The sequence below is a fragment of the Nelusetta ayraudi genome, unplaced genomic scaffold (genome assembly GCF_046127955.1).
Source record: "Nelusetta ayraudi isolate G7.1 ecotype Tasmania unplaced genomic scaffold, CSIRO-AGI_Nayr_v1 ptg000059l, whole genome shotgun sequence".
NCBI lineage: Eukaryota > Metazoa > Chordata > Actinopteri > Tetraodontiformes > Monacanthidae > Nelusetta > Nelusetta ayraudi.
The window spans coordinates 1,681,080-1,697,865 of NW_027466109.1; the positions used below are offsets into that span (position 1 = coordinate 1,681,080).

Consider the following 16,786-nt stretch of genomic DNA (forward strand, 5'->3'; position numbering starts at 1 on the left):
ATTATTATTATTATTATATTGTCATCATATTCCAACTCTGAGGAGCTGTGCTTGAGTGCATCTGAGTGCGTCGTGGCGCACCAGCGGCGGGCGGTCTGACTGCGTCTGCGTCACTTCACGTCTCCACAGTAGCACATCACTGCCCACACACACACACGCAGAGAGGAACCGTGTGGACGGACGGAGCTCTGGCTATAAATTGATGTTTTTCATTTGTATTTAAAATAGATAAATAAAAACAAGTAAACAATCCTTATGAACGATGATATGATGGTGGGATGCGGCGCGTCGGTGAGTGTTTCCCCCTCTTTTCTCAGAGTGACACTGATAGTTGTTCTTTGCGACTGGAGAGAAGTAGCAGGAAAAGTTGCGTTCTGAAACAGTGAACGAAATCCGCGTTGTTGTTGTTTTTCGCAAAAGAAGTAAATAAAAGTGTTCCTTTCAATTCTCTCTATCTGAACTCGTGTTTGACTTGGTTGCTTCTGGGTGATTCTCCTCGTTTCAAGGGAAACTGAAAGATCCGCGGCAGTCATGTCCCCAGCGCGGTCAATTGGCGCTGTTGTTATGCTGGTCACGCTGCAGCTGTGCGCAGGTAAACCCACACATGGAAAATGAAAATTGTATTATTATTTTTTTGCCTTGTAAGTAAGGATGTTGGTGCAAACCCCGGATGAATAAACAAACAAATACAACACCCTCTTTATCTAAGTGAAATATAATAGGAGTCAATAGATATTGTTCTACTTCTTATATAATAATCTTCTACTAATGTATAGAAGACAATATTCTGGATGCACACTTTCTATTGGCTGGATGTGAAATCTTCCCTCAGGTTTGCAACAACAGCTGACTGCCACCTTTGCTGTGACTGTTGTCGTGATGCTCAAATTGTGCACAGTGTACATTTTGTTCTATATCTTTTAATATGTTTTAATTCAGAGAAGCAACTTGCGATAAAAAAAAAACACTGTACAATGATGCCACCTTTCCAAACTCTATGTTCTTCTGTGTTACTACATTTATTAAAATTACAGCAACTATTTAAAAGTTGTTTTTGCTGTAAAATTGTGGTCTCTAAAGATTTATTGTCTTCTTGAAGAATGGCACCGACTCTCATTCTGTCACGACCACTAAGACCTTTAAAAATTAACTGTGTGTTTTAGGTTGCCTGCCGGGCAATCTCTTGCTGGAAAATGAAAGATGTATTGAGGTTGCTGCGTGAAGTGTTTCTGTAGAGACTTAGTAAAGGGCGCTGGGCAGTCCACCAGTGTTGCATCGTCCTGAATGCGCTGTGTCAAAGACAGTGGTGCCCTTCTCCCCGTAACTGCTAAATGAGTCATCAAAATAACTGTGAACGTCTTGGCTTTGCTTTGAAATGCAATCACCCTCTCTGCTCTCAGGAGAGAAGACCTGCACCGTCTGGTCCGACGTCGGGTCCATGGCGCGGCATGGCTCAAGTTTTAGGGTGTACTGCTCCTTTAAGTGTAGAACATCCACAATATCCATGTACTGCTACGATCCCACGACACATGAGTCCACAGAACAGCTCCTGGAGAAACACAATTCCACGACCGTGTATTTCAAAGTCGACAACATAACCTGGAACCAGACATACCGCTGCAGTGGCGTCTGTCATACTCCAGTGGACGACTGTGGACTGGACATGGGGGTTGGATGTAAGTGTGGAACCCGGGGGGGACACTTCTCTGAAGCTTTTTAATTGAAGGGACATAACATTAGACGACGAGACTTCAGAGATCGACAGACAACAAAAGAGGCGAGCGTGAGCTGCCTTAAGTTGTGAGATTTAGAAAGTCAACAGACAGTCACATTACAGGGCGTACGTCAAACGTTTCTTGCTATAAGGGCTGCCTCAAAAAATAGATTAGTACAGCTTTCTCTTCTGCTTTCTGTTTCACACCTTAAATGAATAGAAGAACACTTTGCGTGGCCAAGTGTCAAAGCTAAACACCACAAACACAAACACACATACAAAAACAAGTCAAACTCAATAGTGGATCAAATCAAATTGAGTAGGCAGAAAAACTAAGCATTGCATGTTAATTGGATTATAATTCCTCACTATATTTTTGAGCACGTTAACTAAAGTTATTACTGACTATTGGTATGGATTTTTTTTTTTCAACCAGATTCTGCAAATTGAATGAATTGCAATAATGGTGCTTGTACCAATGATGCACTCATGATGATGCACACGTTTTTAGTTTTTTTCTGCCTCATTTGCCCTTCAGATCCTCCAGACCCCCCCACAGACATCTCATGTGTCAATCAGGTCTTCAGCCATGAGAGAAGCGCCGTGACGTGCACCTGGGGCCGAGGACGCGACACTAAGTTGTGGGACAGCACAGTGCTGCAGTGAGTCTGAAAGTGAACTTTGAGGAATAGGCATGGCAAACATCTCCCATACAGGATATTTATTCTCGCCCTAATGCCACTTTCTAGCATCATCCTGTGTGTGTGTATGTGTGTGTTGTAGCGTGAGAAGTCTACATGGAAACTACACAGTGGCTGCTGACGCACGCAGCAAAGGAAGAGGCTCGCGGTCAGCCAGCGTCAACGTGTCCACCTCTGTCCACATGATCGCGGTGTGGATCCAAACCCATAATGCACTGGGCTCCGAAGTCTCCGCCCCTGTCAACTATGCACTCGGCGACATTGGTAAGACAAGTGGCACTTAGTGATCATCATACATCCTACACTTTGATTGCGTTTTGTTTTCCACAGCTGTTCAGCAGAAAATTGCACAAAAATCTGCTTGAAAGTGAGGAACAAATTAAATTCCCCTTCGGCCAAAAAACAGTCACACATTGGACACATACCATGTCCTTATACATTCATTATATTTCAAATTCCAAAAGAATTCTCAGCACTCCCAAAAAGAGGTGCGTCGGAGAAGGGTGCCACCCCTGAGTAAGACCAAAATCGAAAAAAGCTCCCGCACACTGCTCGACTCTCTTCCTTTGGTTTTTATTGCAACGTTTCGGTCAGAAGACCTTCATCAGGCATCACATATGACATTAAGACATTCATAATATTTAAAACAAAATAGATTGTTAAAAATGAACACCGTTGATCAGGTAAAGTGGCATGCAATAATTGATTGCGTGATTGAAAATGACCTTAATCTTTTCATTCACTTCATTGTGGGTAACGTTTTGATATTCTGCTGTACTGCAGCCCTCCGCCATGCAATCCATTCATTTACTTTTCAAATTATCACCATCTGTATTCCAACAGCGGTGCCACCCACCCCTGTTCTGGCCCAGCCTAACTGCTCTTCAAGAGAGTGTGTCCTCGAAGTGCAGCAGTCTATGGCGACTCGACATCTGGTGGTCGAATACGGAACAGACACACGGAGATGGTCGTCCAATCAAGAATCAGTAAGAAAGGCAAATGGCACAGATTGCTTCGGAGATGTTGCAATAGATTATATAAAGTTCCTTTCGGGCCTTTTGAAGTGCAGTGATGCAGAAGTGAAGTGAGACAGATATGAGTGTGAGGTCGGCTTCCCAAAAACAAGCAGGGAATAGATCTCATGGTTTACAGCGGTTTCTTAGAACATCGTCGTAGAATCATAGATAGTTATCTTGCATCAAAACAACAAAAAGTTGCAAAACAGCAGGACAACTCACATCTCAACTGAAATGAATCATCTTGCCAGCCTCCAGTAGACAGCGTTTTCAGTCACTCTCAGGATTACATTGAATTCCATGCTTGTGTGGCTGTTGCAGCAGGTTTTCTCATTTCACGTTAAGAGCGAAACAGAAGAATCATTAGCAAGAATTCAGTTAAAGTTTCACGAAATCAACAAAACTGCAGTTTGTCAGATATGAATTGATTGTTTCAAAATTATCTTAACAATTAATTGGCTACGCTGCGGTTGCAGCATGTGCTGCAGGCCTGGTCTGGGACTGTGACTCGTGTCAGAAAACAACAAGCTAATGATGAAAGCGTAGCCTGCTACAATGGCAGTTTTGTTGTTTTTTTTTATTTCAATTGGAAAAGAGAACAATAGGTCAGCAACAACAACAAAAAGTCTTCTTGTTGCAATATTTAGTAGTTTATCGCTTGACTTTATCTTCAAAACGGTCATGTTCAGCGCATCTAGACGCAGCAGCGAATTGCAGCGTCTAGATGCGACACCACGTGTGACACCCTAAACCACTAGGGACAGCGTCGCAGCAGGCTCGCTGTCAATTTAGCCGCGATTAATACGTATTTCTGATCCACAGGGGGCGCAGATGAGTGTGACGCAGGTCCCACTGTCGTCGCTGGAGCCGTACAGCTTGTACCGGTTCAGGGTCCGCTGCAGGTTCGCCACAGGCCTGTGGAGCGAGTGGAGCGAAGAGGTTTCCGGCCAGACTGAGGAGGAGGGTAAGCAGAAGCGCCGCAACAACTCTGCCTCCCTTCAGTGACAGTCTGGCAGTCGTTGTATTTTTGGACTTCCGGTTTGAAAACTTCTTTCTGATTCACGTTCCAAGCGGTTTATTTACAACCTGCCTGTGGTGCCTTATCTGGAGATAATCGCGCTTTGATTTGGTTCTTATCATTTGGAGCTCACCTCTAACAGATGCCGTGTAAAAAAAAACAAAACAAAAAAAAAACTATGAGAATATTGTGTGCTTTTACTGAGCGGCTGCATATAGATTGCTGCTGTCTGACCGAGCAGCCATGACATCATCAGCTTCCTCTTTGGCCACAACATCAGAGAAGAAAATAGCCCAGGATGCCTGTTTTGTAATTTGCTACTCTGGTTTGTGCAGAGCATTCAGATTACACTAATAACAACATCTGGCCTCCCTCGTTGTTAACACAGTTTTCCATCTTGAAAGTTGTCTTATGATTGCAAACGTATTCAGCCAAATCAACGTCTGACGCAAATGGCGGCTGCATGTTGATGATTTGAAACTTTGTTGTGGGAAATGATGTTACCACTTTAAACAATTAGCTGCATTTCCTCATGAAAGCAAAAGTCCTTTAATAGAAGTGCAGTTTTCAGTCTGGTGCAGATCATTTTCCACCTAGCCAAAAAGTGTAACCTTCAAAGGCTTCCTTTTAAATCTGTCTTTGGAACTTCATGTGTTTGTTTTGTTAAAAAAAAAATATTCTGCCAGATTTAATGTATGATTCAATTCCTGAACTTGTGAACAATATTTAACACTATTAAGACAAAGTGCAATTATGTTTTCATGAGTTTGTACTGTGATGGAAACCTTTCATCTCTAAACATCCGTGACAATCACTGATAGGGATTGAAATGACTTTATCAGTTCAGGTGAGAAGATGAGGTGAAAAGTTTTGAAATGAAAATGTGACCTGGGCACAGGCTGAGTGTGCCTCATTACAAAACACTTGTACAGCATCATTCACATTGAGATGTCAGATATGCAAATATGCCATTCAACTACACATTCATTCATTCATTCATTCATCTTCTATACCCGCTAATTCCTATTCAGGGTCACGGGGGTCTGCTGGAGCCTATCCCAGCTGTCTTAGGGCGAAGGCAGGGTGACACCCTGGACAAGTCGCCAGTTCATCGCAGGGTCAACTACACATCTAACTGTTTTTCTCTGTGTGGTTCAGCTCCTGCTAAAGATTTGGACGTGTGGTACGCTGAGCAGGGCTCTGACTTTAAATCCCTCAGAGTTTACTGGAAGGTAAGTGCGAAGTTTGACAGAGGCTAAAATTGTGAATGGGAGTGAAATGAAAAAGAAAACATGGAGCACTAGCATGCAGCTTTGTCGGTTTGAGCGTTTGCAATTCTGTGGGCGTTCAAAATGTGAAGCCATGGCATTGTTCTCTGATGTTACTTGATGTAACTATAACTACAGGTCAGGCCCTTGTCCACCGCGACGGTGTGACTCGCATGTGCACATACGCACACATGCTCACACCTACACACACAAGCGCACGCACACACACACACACACAGGCATACACGTTGACTTGCAGTCATTTAGGTACGCACATACCAGCGGTGAGAGTTAAGTGAAACGCAGCACTTTCAGTTTACAAGAATTCAAGAGCTGAGCAGAAATCATGTCCCCACACCCTCCTCTCGTTGCTCAGCATTGAAAATATGTATGTTAAAATTTAAATGTATATTTTAAAATACATAAAAATGTATGTATGTATTTTCTTATAATAATTTATGTTTTTTTATAATTTTTTAAATAATAATTTATAAATCTTTCTCTGTCCCCAGGAGGCAAACGCTTCTGTCTCCAGAGGGAAAATTACACAGTACATAGTCAGAGTTTACAGTCAACACTCAGGAATGGACAGATGGATGAACTTCACTGCTGACCTGAGGAGCTGTCTCGTCCCTTTCTGCACTGACTGTGAAGTGACAGTGTGGTCTCAGAACTCCAAGGGGGCGTCCCCTCCTGCCAGGGTGTCGACGCGCTACAGGAAAGGTACGCACGTACGAAGCTCACTTCATCACCATCTTTCAGCCTGTCGGAAAACAAATTATTTTTGATTATTTTTAAGCCATTCTGGAAAGTATGTATGTGTTTGTGTGTGAGTCACCCGCTCCCATTCATATCCTCTCGCCCAACAGATACACCGTTTGAGATTGAGCTCAAAACTCTGAGTGAGCACAATGTCTCCATCTCCTGGAGAAAATCTGAAACTGCGAGGCAGCAGGCAGGTTACGTAGTGGAGTGGTATCCCGAGGGCCACAAGCCGGAAGAGCTCCGCTGGGTGCGACTGGGTAGAAAAGACAGCAGTGCTGTTATCACAGGTGGGAAGAACAAACCTCACAAATGTGTGTGAGTATGATAGACGCCAGCCTGTGTCACAGGAGGAAGTCTGCCAAAACAAAATATAACAAAATATAACAGTACATTTGTCAGGAGAAGTGAGTAAGTGTGAGTTCCTTGTGAGCACAGTGAGATTGCTCATTACACAAAGTTCTCTGAGACTTAAGAGGTTAGTGGCGGTTACAACTCGAAGATCCCAAAAGAAGTGACAGAGGCACGACACAAGGGGGCGAGAATCAGCTCGTTAAAAATTAATTCAGGGTGGTTTACATTATTTTACTTATATATGTATGTATATATATATATATATATATAAAAAAAATTGAATTCAAATCTATATATCTATATATATATATAGATATACATATGTGTATATATAGATAGATAGATAGATAGATTCAATTTGAAGCTTTAATCTGGCCCTCGTCTCCTGCTAATGTAATGCACTCCTGTCACACTCAGGATTCGCGCCCATATTTTTGCAAACTTACCAAGGATGTTTACCGTAGGCCATTTCTCTTGGCATATTTGTCTTTAGTTTTTGGCTGTAAAACACATTTGCCTGTCATAAGAGTTAAACCCACGGCCTTGGAACTCAACGTTCAGCGAGCACCTGTCTGACCTTTTTGAAACCAAGTCTAAAGTACAACTGAACCACTAGCCTCCTACACTACAGTGTGTCGTTAATTATTTAAAACTGAAAAACATGAATAAACAAATAAGTTTAAATTATTAAAATATCTATTATTATCATCATTAGTATTATTATTATTATTATTATTTAAGAACTGATTTATTGGTATGGTGAAAAAAGAACATGGGCTCAAAAAGTGTATGTGTATACTTCAATAGTGTTTGTCCAGGTATTTACTGCTATTTGTCATCCTTCAATGCAGGTTTAGCACCATTTGAATGTTATGCTGGTGCTGTGTATGTTGTCTATGATGACGGCCCAGGGAATCAAACCACATTTGCAGGTGTCACCACGCTGGAATCTGGTAAGTGTATCCTGTTAATTCAACATCATCACTTTTGAACCCCAGGGAAAGCCGCAATTACGCTCAAATTTGAATGTGCCTCTTGCTTGTCGTTTGCAGTTCCTGCTGCTGTCCCATCGGTGCGAGAGAGTGTTGAGAAAAACAGAGTGAAAGTGACCTGGATGGAGGTTCCAAGGGGAAAGAGAGGCGGCTGCATCACCAAGTACAGCATCTATTTAGAGAGCGAATCTGGATGGCGTCAGGCCTGTATGAAAACCAAATATCTTTCAGCCACTTGACAAATATCACTTATTTAATGTTTGTGTGCTAAATGATCAAATCAAAATGTAGGATATTATTTGACATGTTTATGGTCACATGACTACTCACATGTTTTCTGGGGTTTCTGTGTTTGAAAATCTGATAGTTTGTTTTCCTTTGTGCTGAGCAGATTAGATACATGTATGATTTCATATGATTGGCAGTCATGGATCACATACTTTATCAGGCCTTGTTTATCCCATTTGTATTGTATTGTATCAAATCATCTCAGATGATATATGACATCCACAGTTGGAATTATCTCTCAAGGTTTCATATTGTTTAGAATTTTATTTTTTTTGTGGTATCATATCAAGTGTGTGTGTGTGTGTGTGTGTGTGTGTGTGTGTGTGTGTGTGTGTGTGTGTGTGTGTGTGTGTGTGTGTGTGTGTGTGTGTGTGTGTGTGTTCAGACACTGTGCCAGCATCAGAGAGGACATACACCATCAAAGACCTGCCATCAGCCATGTACAGCCTGTGGGTGACTGCTTCCACTGCACAAGGGGAAGGCCCAAGTCAGAGGTCGAAGGTCAAGTTCTTAATCCAGTGTAAGCAGCTTCCTTTGAGTTGAAGTCTTTGTTGAAGTCCTTTCTATAGTTCATCAAACCAAACCAAAGAATACATACGTTTTAATTCACACACACACTCAACCCCACCCTTAACTCCCACTCCAACCAGAACTGTAGATCCAAACCTAACCCCAACTCACATCCTTATCCTAACACCAATTCTGGCCCCAAACCACAACTCCAACCAGAAGCCTAGTAACATGCAAACTCTTAACATGTTCCAAAATTGAAACATGCTACTATATTATGTTGTTGTTTTTTTACTTAAGACAAAAAAAATATGTGCTATCATAGTTTCGCATGAGACAGAGTGTAACCCTACCCTCAACCCTAAGTCCAAACATAACGCCGATGTTAAGCTTGTAGTCGAGAGAAAACCAAACAATTTTTACTACAAGAGTGAGAAGATAATTTTTATTTAAAACTTGCTCGTCAGTTTCTAGTGAATATGCCAAGTGGAGCAAAATTCCTACTCTCGTTAACCATTCCTTGATACTGTTGTTCCAGAGACTAGCTGAATGTAAATCACATCTTTGTGTCTTTTGCTGTCATTGTTTCAGATGACGCACAGATGTCACTGCTACTAATATGTGTGGCCGTGATCCCAGTCATTGTACTGGTCTGCCTTTGCAAGGTGCCAGCGGTGAAGAAGAGGTGAGTGCCTGGAGTCCCCCAGTGGATTTGTAAAGTCTCATTTGTTGTTCCCAGAAAGTTCAGAAAAACACGCAGAAAGGTTGTTCACATCAAATTTTAACTAGCAATAAAAAACAACAACAAGGGTCCTTTGTCTTAAAGTTTCACATCTAACTCCTTTTCAGGATCTTGACGTTTTTCCAATGCCTTGCACTCGATCAGGTGCCAGATCCTGCAAACAGCAAATGGGCCAAAGAATGCACGCAGGAAACGGTAAATCTGGGGGAAATAATTCACATGTGATAAATAAGCGACTCTAAGCTGCAGCTCAGCACACATATTTTTTATTTTGACAGGGAAAGGTGAAGCTCCAGCTCCAGCTGAGTAATTGCAGCTTAACAGAGGAAGAGGAGGAGGAAGAGCAAGATCCCATCGTGGTGGATGTGGAGGAGCTGCCGAAGCAGGGCTGTGACGGCGACTCGCCACCCGAGGTCTCTGCGCAGCTCCTCGCTAAGACACGTCTGAGCTGTGACACCAAAGCAAAGGGCTTCCCCTATCCAGTCACTACTTACATCAAGAGCTTCTCCCACAACTCGGATAGCTCCCGCCACACAGAGGCCTCAGGGGAGACCGGCACCACCATCGACTATATCTCGTCTCACGGGCCGGGACACATGGATGAGGAATATCTGGATGAAGATGAGGACGAAGAGAACTTTGGTTTCACAATGGACTTCTTCCCCAGTCACAGCATGGCCATCAAGGGGTTGCAAAGCGAAGGGACGTTGACCCTGGATGCAGTGAAGATTAACTGCAACTTCTTTCAGAGTGAACATTTCTAAAAGGACAGACGACGACGACAAGGCTACAAGAAACTCACTCAAGATAATTTTCTTTTTTTTCCCTGTGCCAGACTACCTCGCTGCTCACTGGAACCCAGAACTGTGATGTCAGAACCTCTCCACGACTTTCCTAGTGCAGGAAAAAGTTTTGTCTTTGATTCATGCATTAAGACTGTTTTCCTTTCAGACACACTAATGAACACGGTGCCTCTTGACTTTTCACAGCTGAGATCAGAGCGGAAGCACACATATTTCTATTACATGTGTCAAATGTCCTGGTGACACTTGACAGTGTCTGTGAGCTGACGTGGCTCGCTAACTGGAGACTGAAATCAATAAAGATATGAACTCTTCACCCCATTTTCTCTTATCCTGCACTTGGGCAGTCGTCCCAAGATGAATGTGGGTCACACCCTCAACAAATTTCCGGTTCACTGCAGGACCAATACAGACAAAGAGCCTTTCTCACTGACACCTACAGACAGTTTAGAATTGCCAGGTAGATTGTGAGCATGTCTGTGGTCGAGTGCCTGGTGCAGAAAGAGAGGGGCCGATCAGAATCTTACACAATAACAGATGTTGCTGGTTCAACAGTAAAGGTGACTAACTTTTAATATATTAAAGCTGATTTGTGGGAAGGGAATTTAAACCAATCAGACATTGAGGAATGCTTGATTATGTATGATTTTAAGGCTTGACATTGCTCAAACCTGTGGTTTTAGAAAAAAAAAATCTGTTACCATTTATTTTGACTCCAATGATGTACAAGGAGGAGGCAGTACTGTCACCATAGAAAACCATCAATGAGCAGGGGATTAAATAAAGACAATGCAAAAACTTTATCGACCATCTTTATTTACCGACAGAGGTCTCTAATAGCAGGGCTGGAATTCACACAACTGTAGAGCACTTCAGCTGTTCAACACAATGAACGACCGTATTTCTTTCAGAGCAATTATGCAATGGTGCCACTGAGGGAGGATGCGACACGGCAAGTCAACAGTGGAGGAAAACTATCGGCGCACGAGGGAACAAACCAAAGCTGGACTGAGTTTCACGCCAGTCAAACGACGCTCGAGTGGAGTGTAAAGAGTGGGCAAAGGTCTTCCAGAGGACTCCCGCCACATCTCGGCTGCGTAAAGCCATCGCCTCCTCTCTGTAACACTCTAGTTGTAAAATAAGAAAAATGAGACCTGCACATGGCAAGGGATCAGATGAAATGGGCGGGGAGGGAACGATGGATGTGTAGCACCGCAAACACCAGCAGATCAGAAGACTTTGATTCCCTTTGCTTTTAAATCAACCCACTTGACTTGCGTCTCGAGATTAATTCAAATCACCAGGGTCACTAGTGTTCTGATTTGGGGGGCGGGGGGGAGAGAAAATGACCTAATGTTGTACTTTTATAACATTTCAGAACAAATGAGCCTGAATACAGATTTAGGCGCCATTTCATCTGTGCGTTCAAATGCAGACAGCATCGAATGATCAAAAGATCAAGGCGTGTCCTTATTTGCACCATGTGAAATACAGTCTCTGAAAGGAATTTATGAAAATAGATTAGATCTACAGGCTGAAGATCATAGAAGAATAGACCTTCTGTATAAAATATAAAACAATACCCCAGTGCTAAAGAAAAAACAAAAAGTCTGTAAATCTCAACAAGAGGAGCTCAGACTTCAGCAGGAAAACCTGCTGCGGCGGAGCTGGCGAGCTTGGGTCGGAGCTCCAGTGCCTGTATCAAAGCGAAGAAGCAATGGCTCACACCAAGCTAAACACGCCCTTTCTTATGCTTACGTTTTAAAATGCATATTTTCAAGCAGCAATTACAAAAATTTAGCAATGGACAATGCATAACCTCTGAAAAAAATACTGTATGAAAACACCCCTGCTACTTAGTTTCCAAGTACAAAACCTCTACCAATAAGTTGCTCCAGAGTAGCAAGAAGTCCTTTTCTTTTTTTGATTTTTTTTGTGTTAATTTCTGTTTTTTTTTTCATCTTTATTTTCTTTTTCTTGGGTAAAACTCAGTCCTCAAGTTGAGTGCCATCGACACCAATCTCCATCATTTCACTCTGCTGAAGGATCCAGGAACATGCAAGCCTCAGAGGTGAGGTGCGTTTAAGGCTCCTGAAGGCCTGAGAAGCTGCAGCTGGGGCTTAGGCCAGGGCTGGGAAGGCCTCTGGGTCGTCCACGTTGGGCACAGATGCAGAGGACTGATGAATGGAAACACAAGAGAAAGTTAGAGGAAGAAAAAAAACAGCTCCATCCGACCTCCATTCACAGGAAGTGGACTGAGGGTGTTCATCATTTCAAAGAACGCTCTCTCTACCTTGTCAGGTCTTGGTCTGGCCGGCCTTGTGCTCTCCCCACTGAAGCCAGGGGCGGAGCCAGGGCCGGAGCCAGGAGCGGAGCCGGGCCCGGAGCCGGAGCCACGTCCACGCCCGCCGCGGCCACGAGGTCCGCCGCGTCCGCGGCTTGGACGGCCCAAGTCTCCGAAGTTGATCTCCAGCTGGGACGTGATGTCATTGGCTGGCTTGCGGAAGTGATGCATGTCCTCTGTCTGGGAAAAGAAAAAACAGGGGGATAAGCCATTATATTTTTAGACTTTTGACTTCCTGCATGAGTCAAAGTTTCAAGTATAAAGAACCAGAGCTACAAGATCTTACCTTGGACTCCTCACCCTCAGCGACAATCACCTCACCTTTCTTATTCTGTGGTGGTAAAATATTAAAGACAACAATTAGGAAAATAGTGTTCACACATTTTTCAAGTAGACAACAAAAAAATGCAACTATAAGAGCACTCCTCAGCATGGTGATTAAACAGGGGTTCATTGTAGGGCTCATTTCATCTCGGCTGAATGTAGACAGACTATCTGACTCACCTCAGCCTTGGACTTATGCAGCACAAATCCCTGGCCCCAGTCCTCTCCTTCTTTGACTTTGCGGATGTTGAACTGCACCTTGGCACGGTCCTTGTCCTGCATGGCCTTCCACTCGTCCAGAGTCATCTCCTTGGGACCTTCGTCCTTTACTTCCTCAGCCTCATTCTCCCTTCAACACAAACACACAGTACCGAGGTTATTTGCATGATCATGCATGCTTCCTGTCCTGCCCCTTATGATGTAAAATTAAGTTTACAGATGCTTTCAGAAATGAGACAAGTCTAGCCTTCACTCATTCTGCTTCCTCATTTGTGGAAGAAAATGTGTAATCAATCACAATATATCTGAGACAACATCGGCACTCAGGCATTTGCTCTTCTCCGTTGGGACCATTTAGTAACAAGAACCTTATTTTGATCTCATACACTTCTGTGTTCATTTCAATCATGTGCTAAATGTGAAAGCGAAGAAACTTACTTGTTATCAGAGTCAGCAGGTGGATGCTCCTCACCTTCAGGGTTCTCTTCAGTGACGTTTGATTGATCAAGCTCACTAGAATGAACAAAACCAATTGTCAGGTCACAAGACATAGGCTTAAAAAAAGGTGATAAGTTCAATGGCTATGCTGGAATCACTGTCAGGCTGGACGTAACAACTTACTTCAGTTCATCCTTGACGGTGCCCCAGTTGTGAGAGCCACTTCCTCCACGCTTCTCCTCACCTCTCAGACTACTGGAACAACATTTGCTTTAGCCAGGGCCATGGCGCATGAACTCCATAAAACTCACACAGATAAGGACGCTTTGGTTTAGAGGCGCCAACAGAGCTAGAAGAATTACTTACGATTTGTCATTGCCGCTGTGTCTGTCAAATTCACGCTTTCCTCTAGAGTCAAAGCCATCGCTGCGGCCGATGCCACGGCCTCTGCCTCCACGGCCCCCTCTGCCACCGCCGCGTCCTCTCATTGGTCTGTCTCCAATGGGTCTAAAGAGATAGAGGTAGTCAAATCATCATTCCAGGCTTTTTTGTCAATTAAAAGCCAAGATCCAAGGCAATCAAGAAATGTTTCACTAAGAGTATAGAAAGAATGTTACAATCAACCAAAAACACTAGTCTAGCATAAGATTAAACTTTGATGAAGATTAAATTTTGACACACTACACTGCAGAAGGTGGCCATGGCAGTTAAGAACCAGTTAAGAGTACCAAGTCTTATCAACATAAGCAACGCCTGCTGACTGAACTCCACCCGCCAACAAAATAAGGCTCTCGCATTGTGCATCCCTTCCTTTGAGAAAAACTAAATCTCTAGACCGGAAACTGAACTTACTTTTCCACTGAGAATTCGCCTCCCTCTGGCCTCTCGCCGCCTTCACCAGCAGACCTCTCAAAGCGGCGTGGTGGTGGCCGCCTGTCCGCTGGCCGCCTGTCTGTGGGAGGGCGTCCCTCTCCTCTCTCGCCCTGGGGTCTGAAGCCCTCGCCCTCTGGCTTGCGGCCCATTTTCCTCATGCCAGGACCTGAGGAACAAGCACAACAGGATGTTAAAGGTACCTTTTTGCGTTACTGAGCCAGAACAGGGAATAATAGGAGACAATGGTGTATTTGAATAATTGGGTAAATTAAATAAGTGGCTTGCGGGAATCAGAATGTAACACTTCATTCGCCTCCACCATGGCAAAAACCAAATATTTGATGTGCCAACAAAAGTAACGGCACTACTTCCACTTTGGGATAAACAGGAGTTGAATCCGACTTGTGGAGAAGAATCAAGAGTTTGCCGGCAGCTCACACTTATTTTGTGCATGAACAATGTGCTGATCTACCAACTGGCTCTAGAATAATACCCATAGTATTGACCCTCTGACACACGGGTGAGTGCCCCCAGCCCCCACTGTGTGTGACACAACAAGTCCCACCCAGCGCCTGAATGACCGGCTACCAAAATAGACCGGGTGCACTACACAGCAGCAGCTGGGCGCACCGAGCACCTGTCTCATCTTCTCTTCCGCGAACCGATACGTGCACGCTTGGCGCTCGCTCACGATGATGAAGCCCAGTCCCTGCCGGCTGAACGCATTAAATAAAAGTCGGGCGAGAACAAACACGTTACAACGTCATAATGCAAAAGACCGGAGAGCGAACGCGCCGGCGCATGTGAATCCACACGCGCAATCGGGCCTCCATTGAGCGCCAATGGGGAAGTGAGCGGAGCGGAGGCTGCGCTTAGACGCGGACCCGCACCGCGGCCACGAGGTTGGGGACAATGATTGTGCAGCGCGCCTCATGTTTAACGTCCCTGCTGCGGATTGTGTTTTTGTCGTCCGACCCGTTTACTGAGATCACTTTATTTCCACGTGCCTCGCTGTATTTGCACACGCATGACTCCGACTTGCACAGATGTTGGGCTCTCGTTAAACTGTAAAATTAAATCAATTCAAACAGAGCCACTCGGATACTTTCCAAGAATTGGCGATCTAACAGAACTAAATAATAATAATCCAAAAAAAAAATAAAATAACCCGTAACCCAATTCTTCGACGAAGGCTGATTTCACGTTTGCCTGGCTGATTAGGCCACAAGGGAGGGTGGCACGCCAAAACAAGGCGGTTTGCCAAGTGTCAAGCGTTCAACATTAAATTCCTTCCAGCCGAAAATGTGAAAGTTACTGTTGCAGGGCTTGACGATTAGCGTGTGCACAGACGCTGTTGTGCCGACCTCATGTCACAGAGGCTTTAAGCTAGCTTGCGTGGAAGCAACTTATTCTGTTAGCCGAACGACTTTAGCTGCAGCTCGGCAGACGATTTAAGTGACAAAAAACCCGCATACCATCTCTCTTCAGTGGAACAGGTGCCTGGGTCTCTTCCTTTTTATCGGCCATTGGGCCCTTTCTGTCCTTCTGGGACTCCTTTTTCGGCTGCTTTGCAGCTTGTGCCACAGTCTTGGCGGCACCGGGAGGAGGACCCTCCTTCTTCTTCACTTCAGCTTGCTTTAGCTGCTCGTACGGATCCGACTCATCGTCCAATAAGTAGGCGAACCGATTGACTGTGAGACAGCCATAACCTTCTTGAGTTGATCCGGGCATGATGGCGCCCCTTCAGCAGGATTTTCCTCAGATTCTGTGAGGATTGGTGCGAACACTTCGCTAGATGAAGCCACAAGATGGCTGGGAAAAGGACCGTCTTCTCTTCCGGCGCGGTAGACATCCGGGAACCCGGGACTAGGGCGGTTGGGGCTTGTAGTTTCTTTTTAGACGTGATGCTTCCGCTTAAGTTGGTCAGTTGGTTAATAATAAACTACACTTCCCACAAGGCGATTTTCTGTCATGCTAGCTGCTGTCAAAAGCATGGGCGCCTTGACTCGCTGCGCTCTTGTTTTGGGTCTTTAGCAAAGCCGTCCAGACCTCTGTATCGCAACTTAATAAACCACGGTAGTGTGCTAGTTACTGAAACTACTGTTTCATTGCAGTTGTATACCCCCAACATACTACTGGTAGCAGCAGAGGAAAGTAGCATGTGCATTTTTGAGGCTAATATAAAGGTCCCCCCCCCCCAGCAACATCATGTCTATGAGCCATGCATCCTGCTAGATGAAGTGCATGCTGTTTAAATAGGAATGTGGATATTGAATCAGGAATGTAAAAGGGACGAAAACACTGGGGCAGCGTTTCGGTTAGATGCTTATTTCCCTGCCGCATTAACACAAAGTAAGATGCGAAAACGTAACAAGTTTTGGGTCTTAACAGACGTTTTCCTCTTTAAATTGTCGTGGTCC

General features: G+C 44.2%; 2 protein-coding genes across 6 annotated transcripts; one reads left to right on the top strand and one right to left on the bottom strand.

Annotated features, from left to right (window-relative positions):
• The first annotated feature begins 30 nt into the window (after positions 1–30).
• Positions 31–10,969, top strand: il12rb2 (interleukin 12 receptor, beta 2a). 2 transcript variants are annotated; one of them, XM_076039539.1, is made up of 16 exons: positions 31–291; positions 507–592; positions 1,401–1,676; positions 2,253–2,376; positions 2,498–2,679; positions 3,259–3,410; positions 4,254–4,395; positions 5,608–5,681; positions 6,230–6,440; positions 6,587–6,769; positions 7,685–7,786; positions 7,886–8,032; positions 8,499–8,633; positions 9,215–9,308; positions 9,473–9,560; positions 9,644–10,969. In XM_076039539.1, the coding sequence occupies exons 2-16, from the start codon at positions 532–534 to the stop codon at positions 10,127–10,129; spliced, it is 2,457 nt and encodes an 818-aa protein (XP_075895654.1). In that variant the 5' UTR covers positions 31–291; positions 507–531; the 3' UTR covers positions 10,130–10,969. The 2 variants fall into 2 exon arrangements, with proteins under 2 accessions (XP_075895654.1, XP_075895655.1); XM_076039540.1 differs by having other exon boundaries at positions 32–291; positions 3,259–3,401.
• serbp1a (SERPINE1 mRNA binding protein 1a) lies at positions 10,965–16,198 on the bottom strand. Of its 4 annotated transcripts, none has more exons than XM_076039545.1 (9): positions 15,842–16,198; positions 14,346–14,532; positions 13,860–14,000; positions 13,677–13,745; positions 13,494–13,568; positions 13,017–13,185; positions 12,799–12,843; positions 12,462–12,692; positions 10,965–12,345 (listed from the first exon to the last, which is right to left on the bottom strand). In XM_076039545.1, the coding sequence occupies exons 1-9, from the start codon at positions 16,095–16,097 to the stop codon at positions 12,289–12,291; spliced, it is 1,230 nt and encodes a 409-aa protein (XP_075895660.1). In that variant the 5' UTR covers positions 16,098–16,198; the 3' UTR covers positions 10,965–12,288. The 4 variants fall into 4 exon arrangements, with proteins under 4 accessions (XP_075895660.1, XP_075895659.1, XP_075895658.1 ...); XM_076039544.1 differs by having other exon boundaries at positions 13,017–13,188; XM_076039543.1 differs by having other exon boundaries at positions 13,677–13,748.
• Between the last annotated feature and the right edge of the window lie 588 nt (positions 16,199–16,786).

Excerpts from the sequence above, each read along its gene's own strand:
- serbp1a (XM_076039542.1), bottom strand. The coding sequence starts at position 16,097 with ATGCCCGGATCAACTCAAGAAGGTTATGGCTGTCTCACAGTCAATCGG. Across the intron at positions 14,001-14,345 it reads GGCGAATTCTCAGTGGAAAA|ACCCATTGGAGACAGACCAA; the intron begins GTAAGTTCAGTT and ends CTATCTCTTTAG. Across the intron at positions 12,693-12,798 it reads CTGAGGGTGAGGAGTCCAAG|ACAGAGGACATGCATCACTT; the intron begins GTAAGATCTTGT and ends TTCTTTTCCCAG.
- il12rb2 (XM_076039539.1), top strand. The coding sequence starts at position 532 with ATGTCCCCAGCGCGGTCAATTGGCGCTGTTGTTATGCTGGTCACGCTG. Across the intron at positions 2,680-3,258 it reads CTATGCACTCGGCGACATTG|CGGTGCCACCCACCCCTGTT; the intron begins GTAAGACAAGTG and ends GTATTCCAACAG. Across the intron at positions 7,787-7,885 it reads TGTCACCACGCTGGAATCTG|TTCCTGCTGCTGTCCCATCG; the intron begins GTAAGTGTATCC and ends TGTCGTTTGCAG.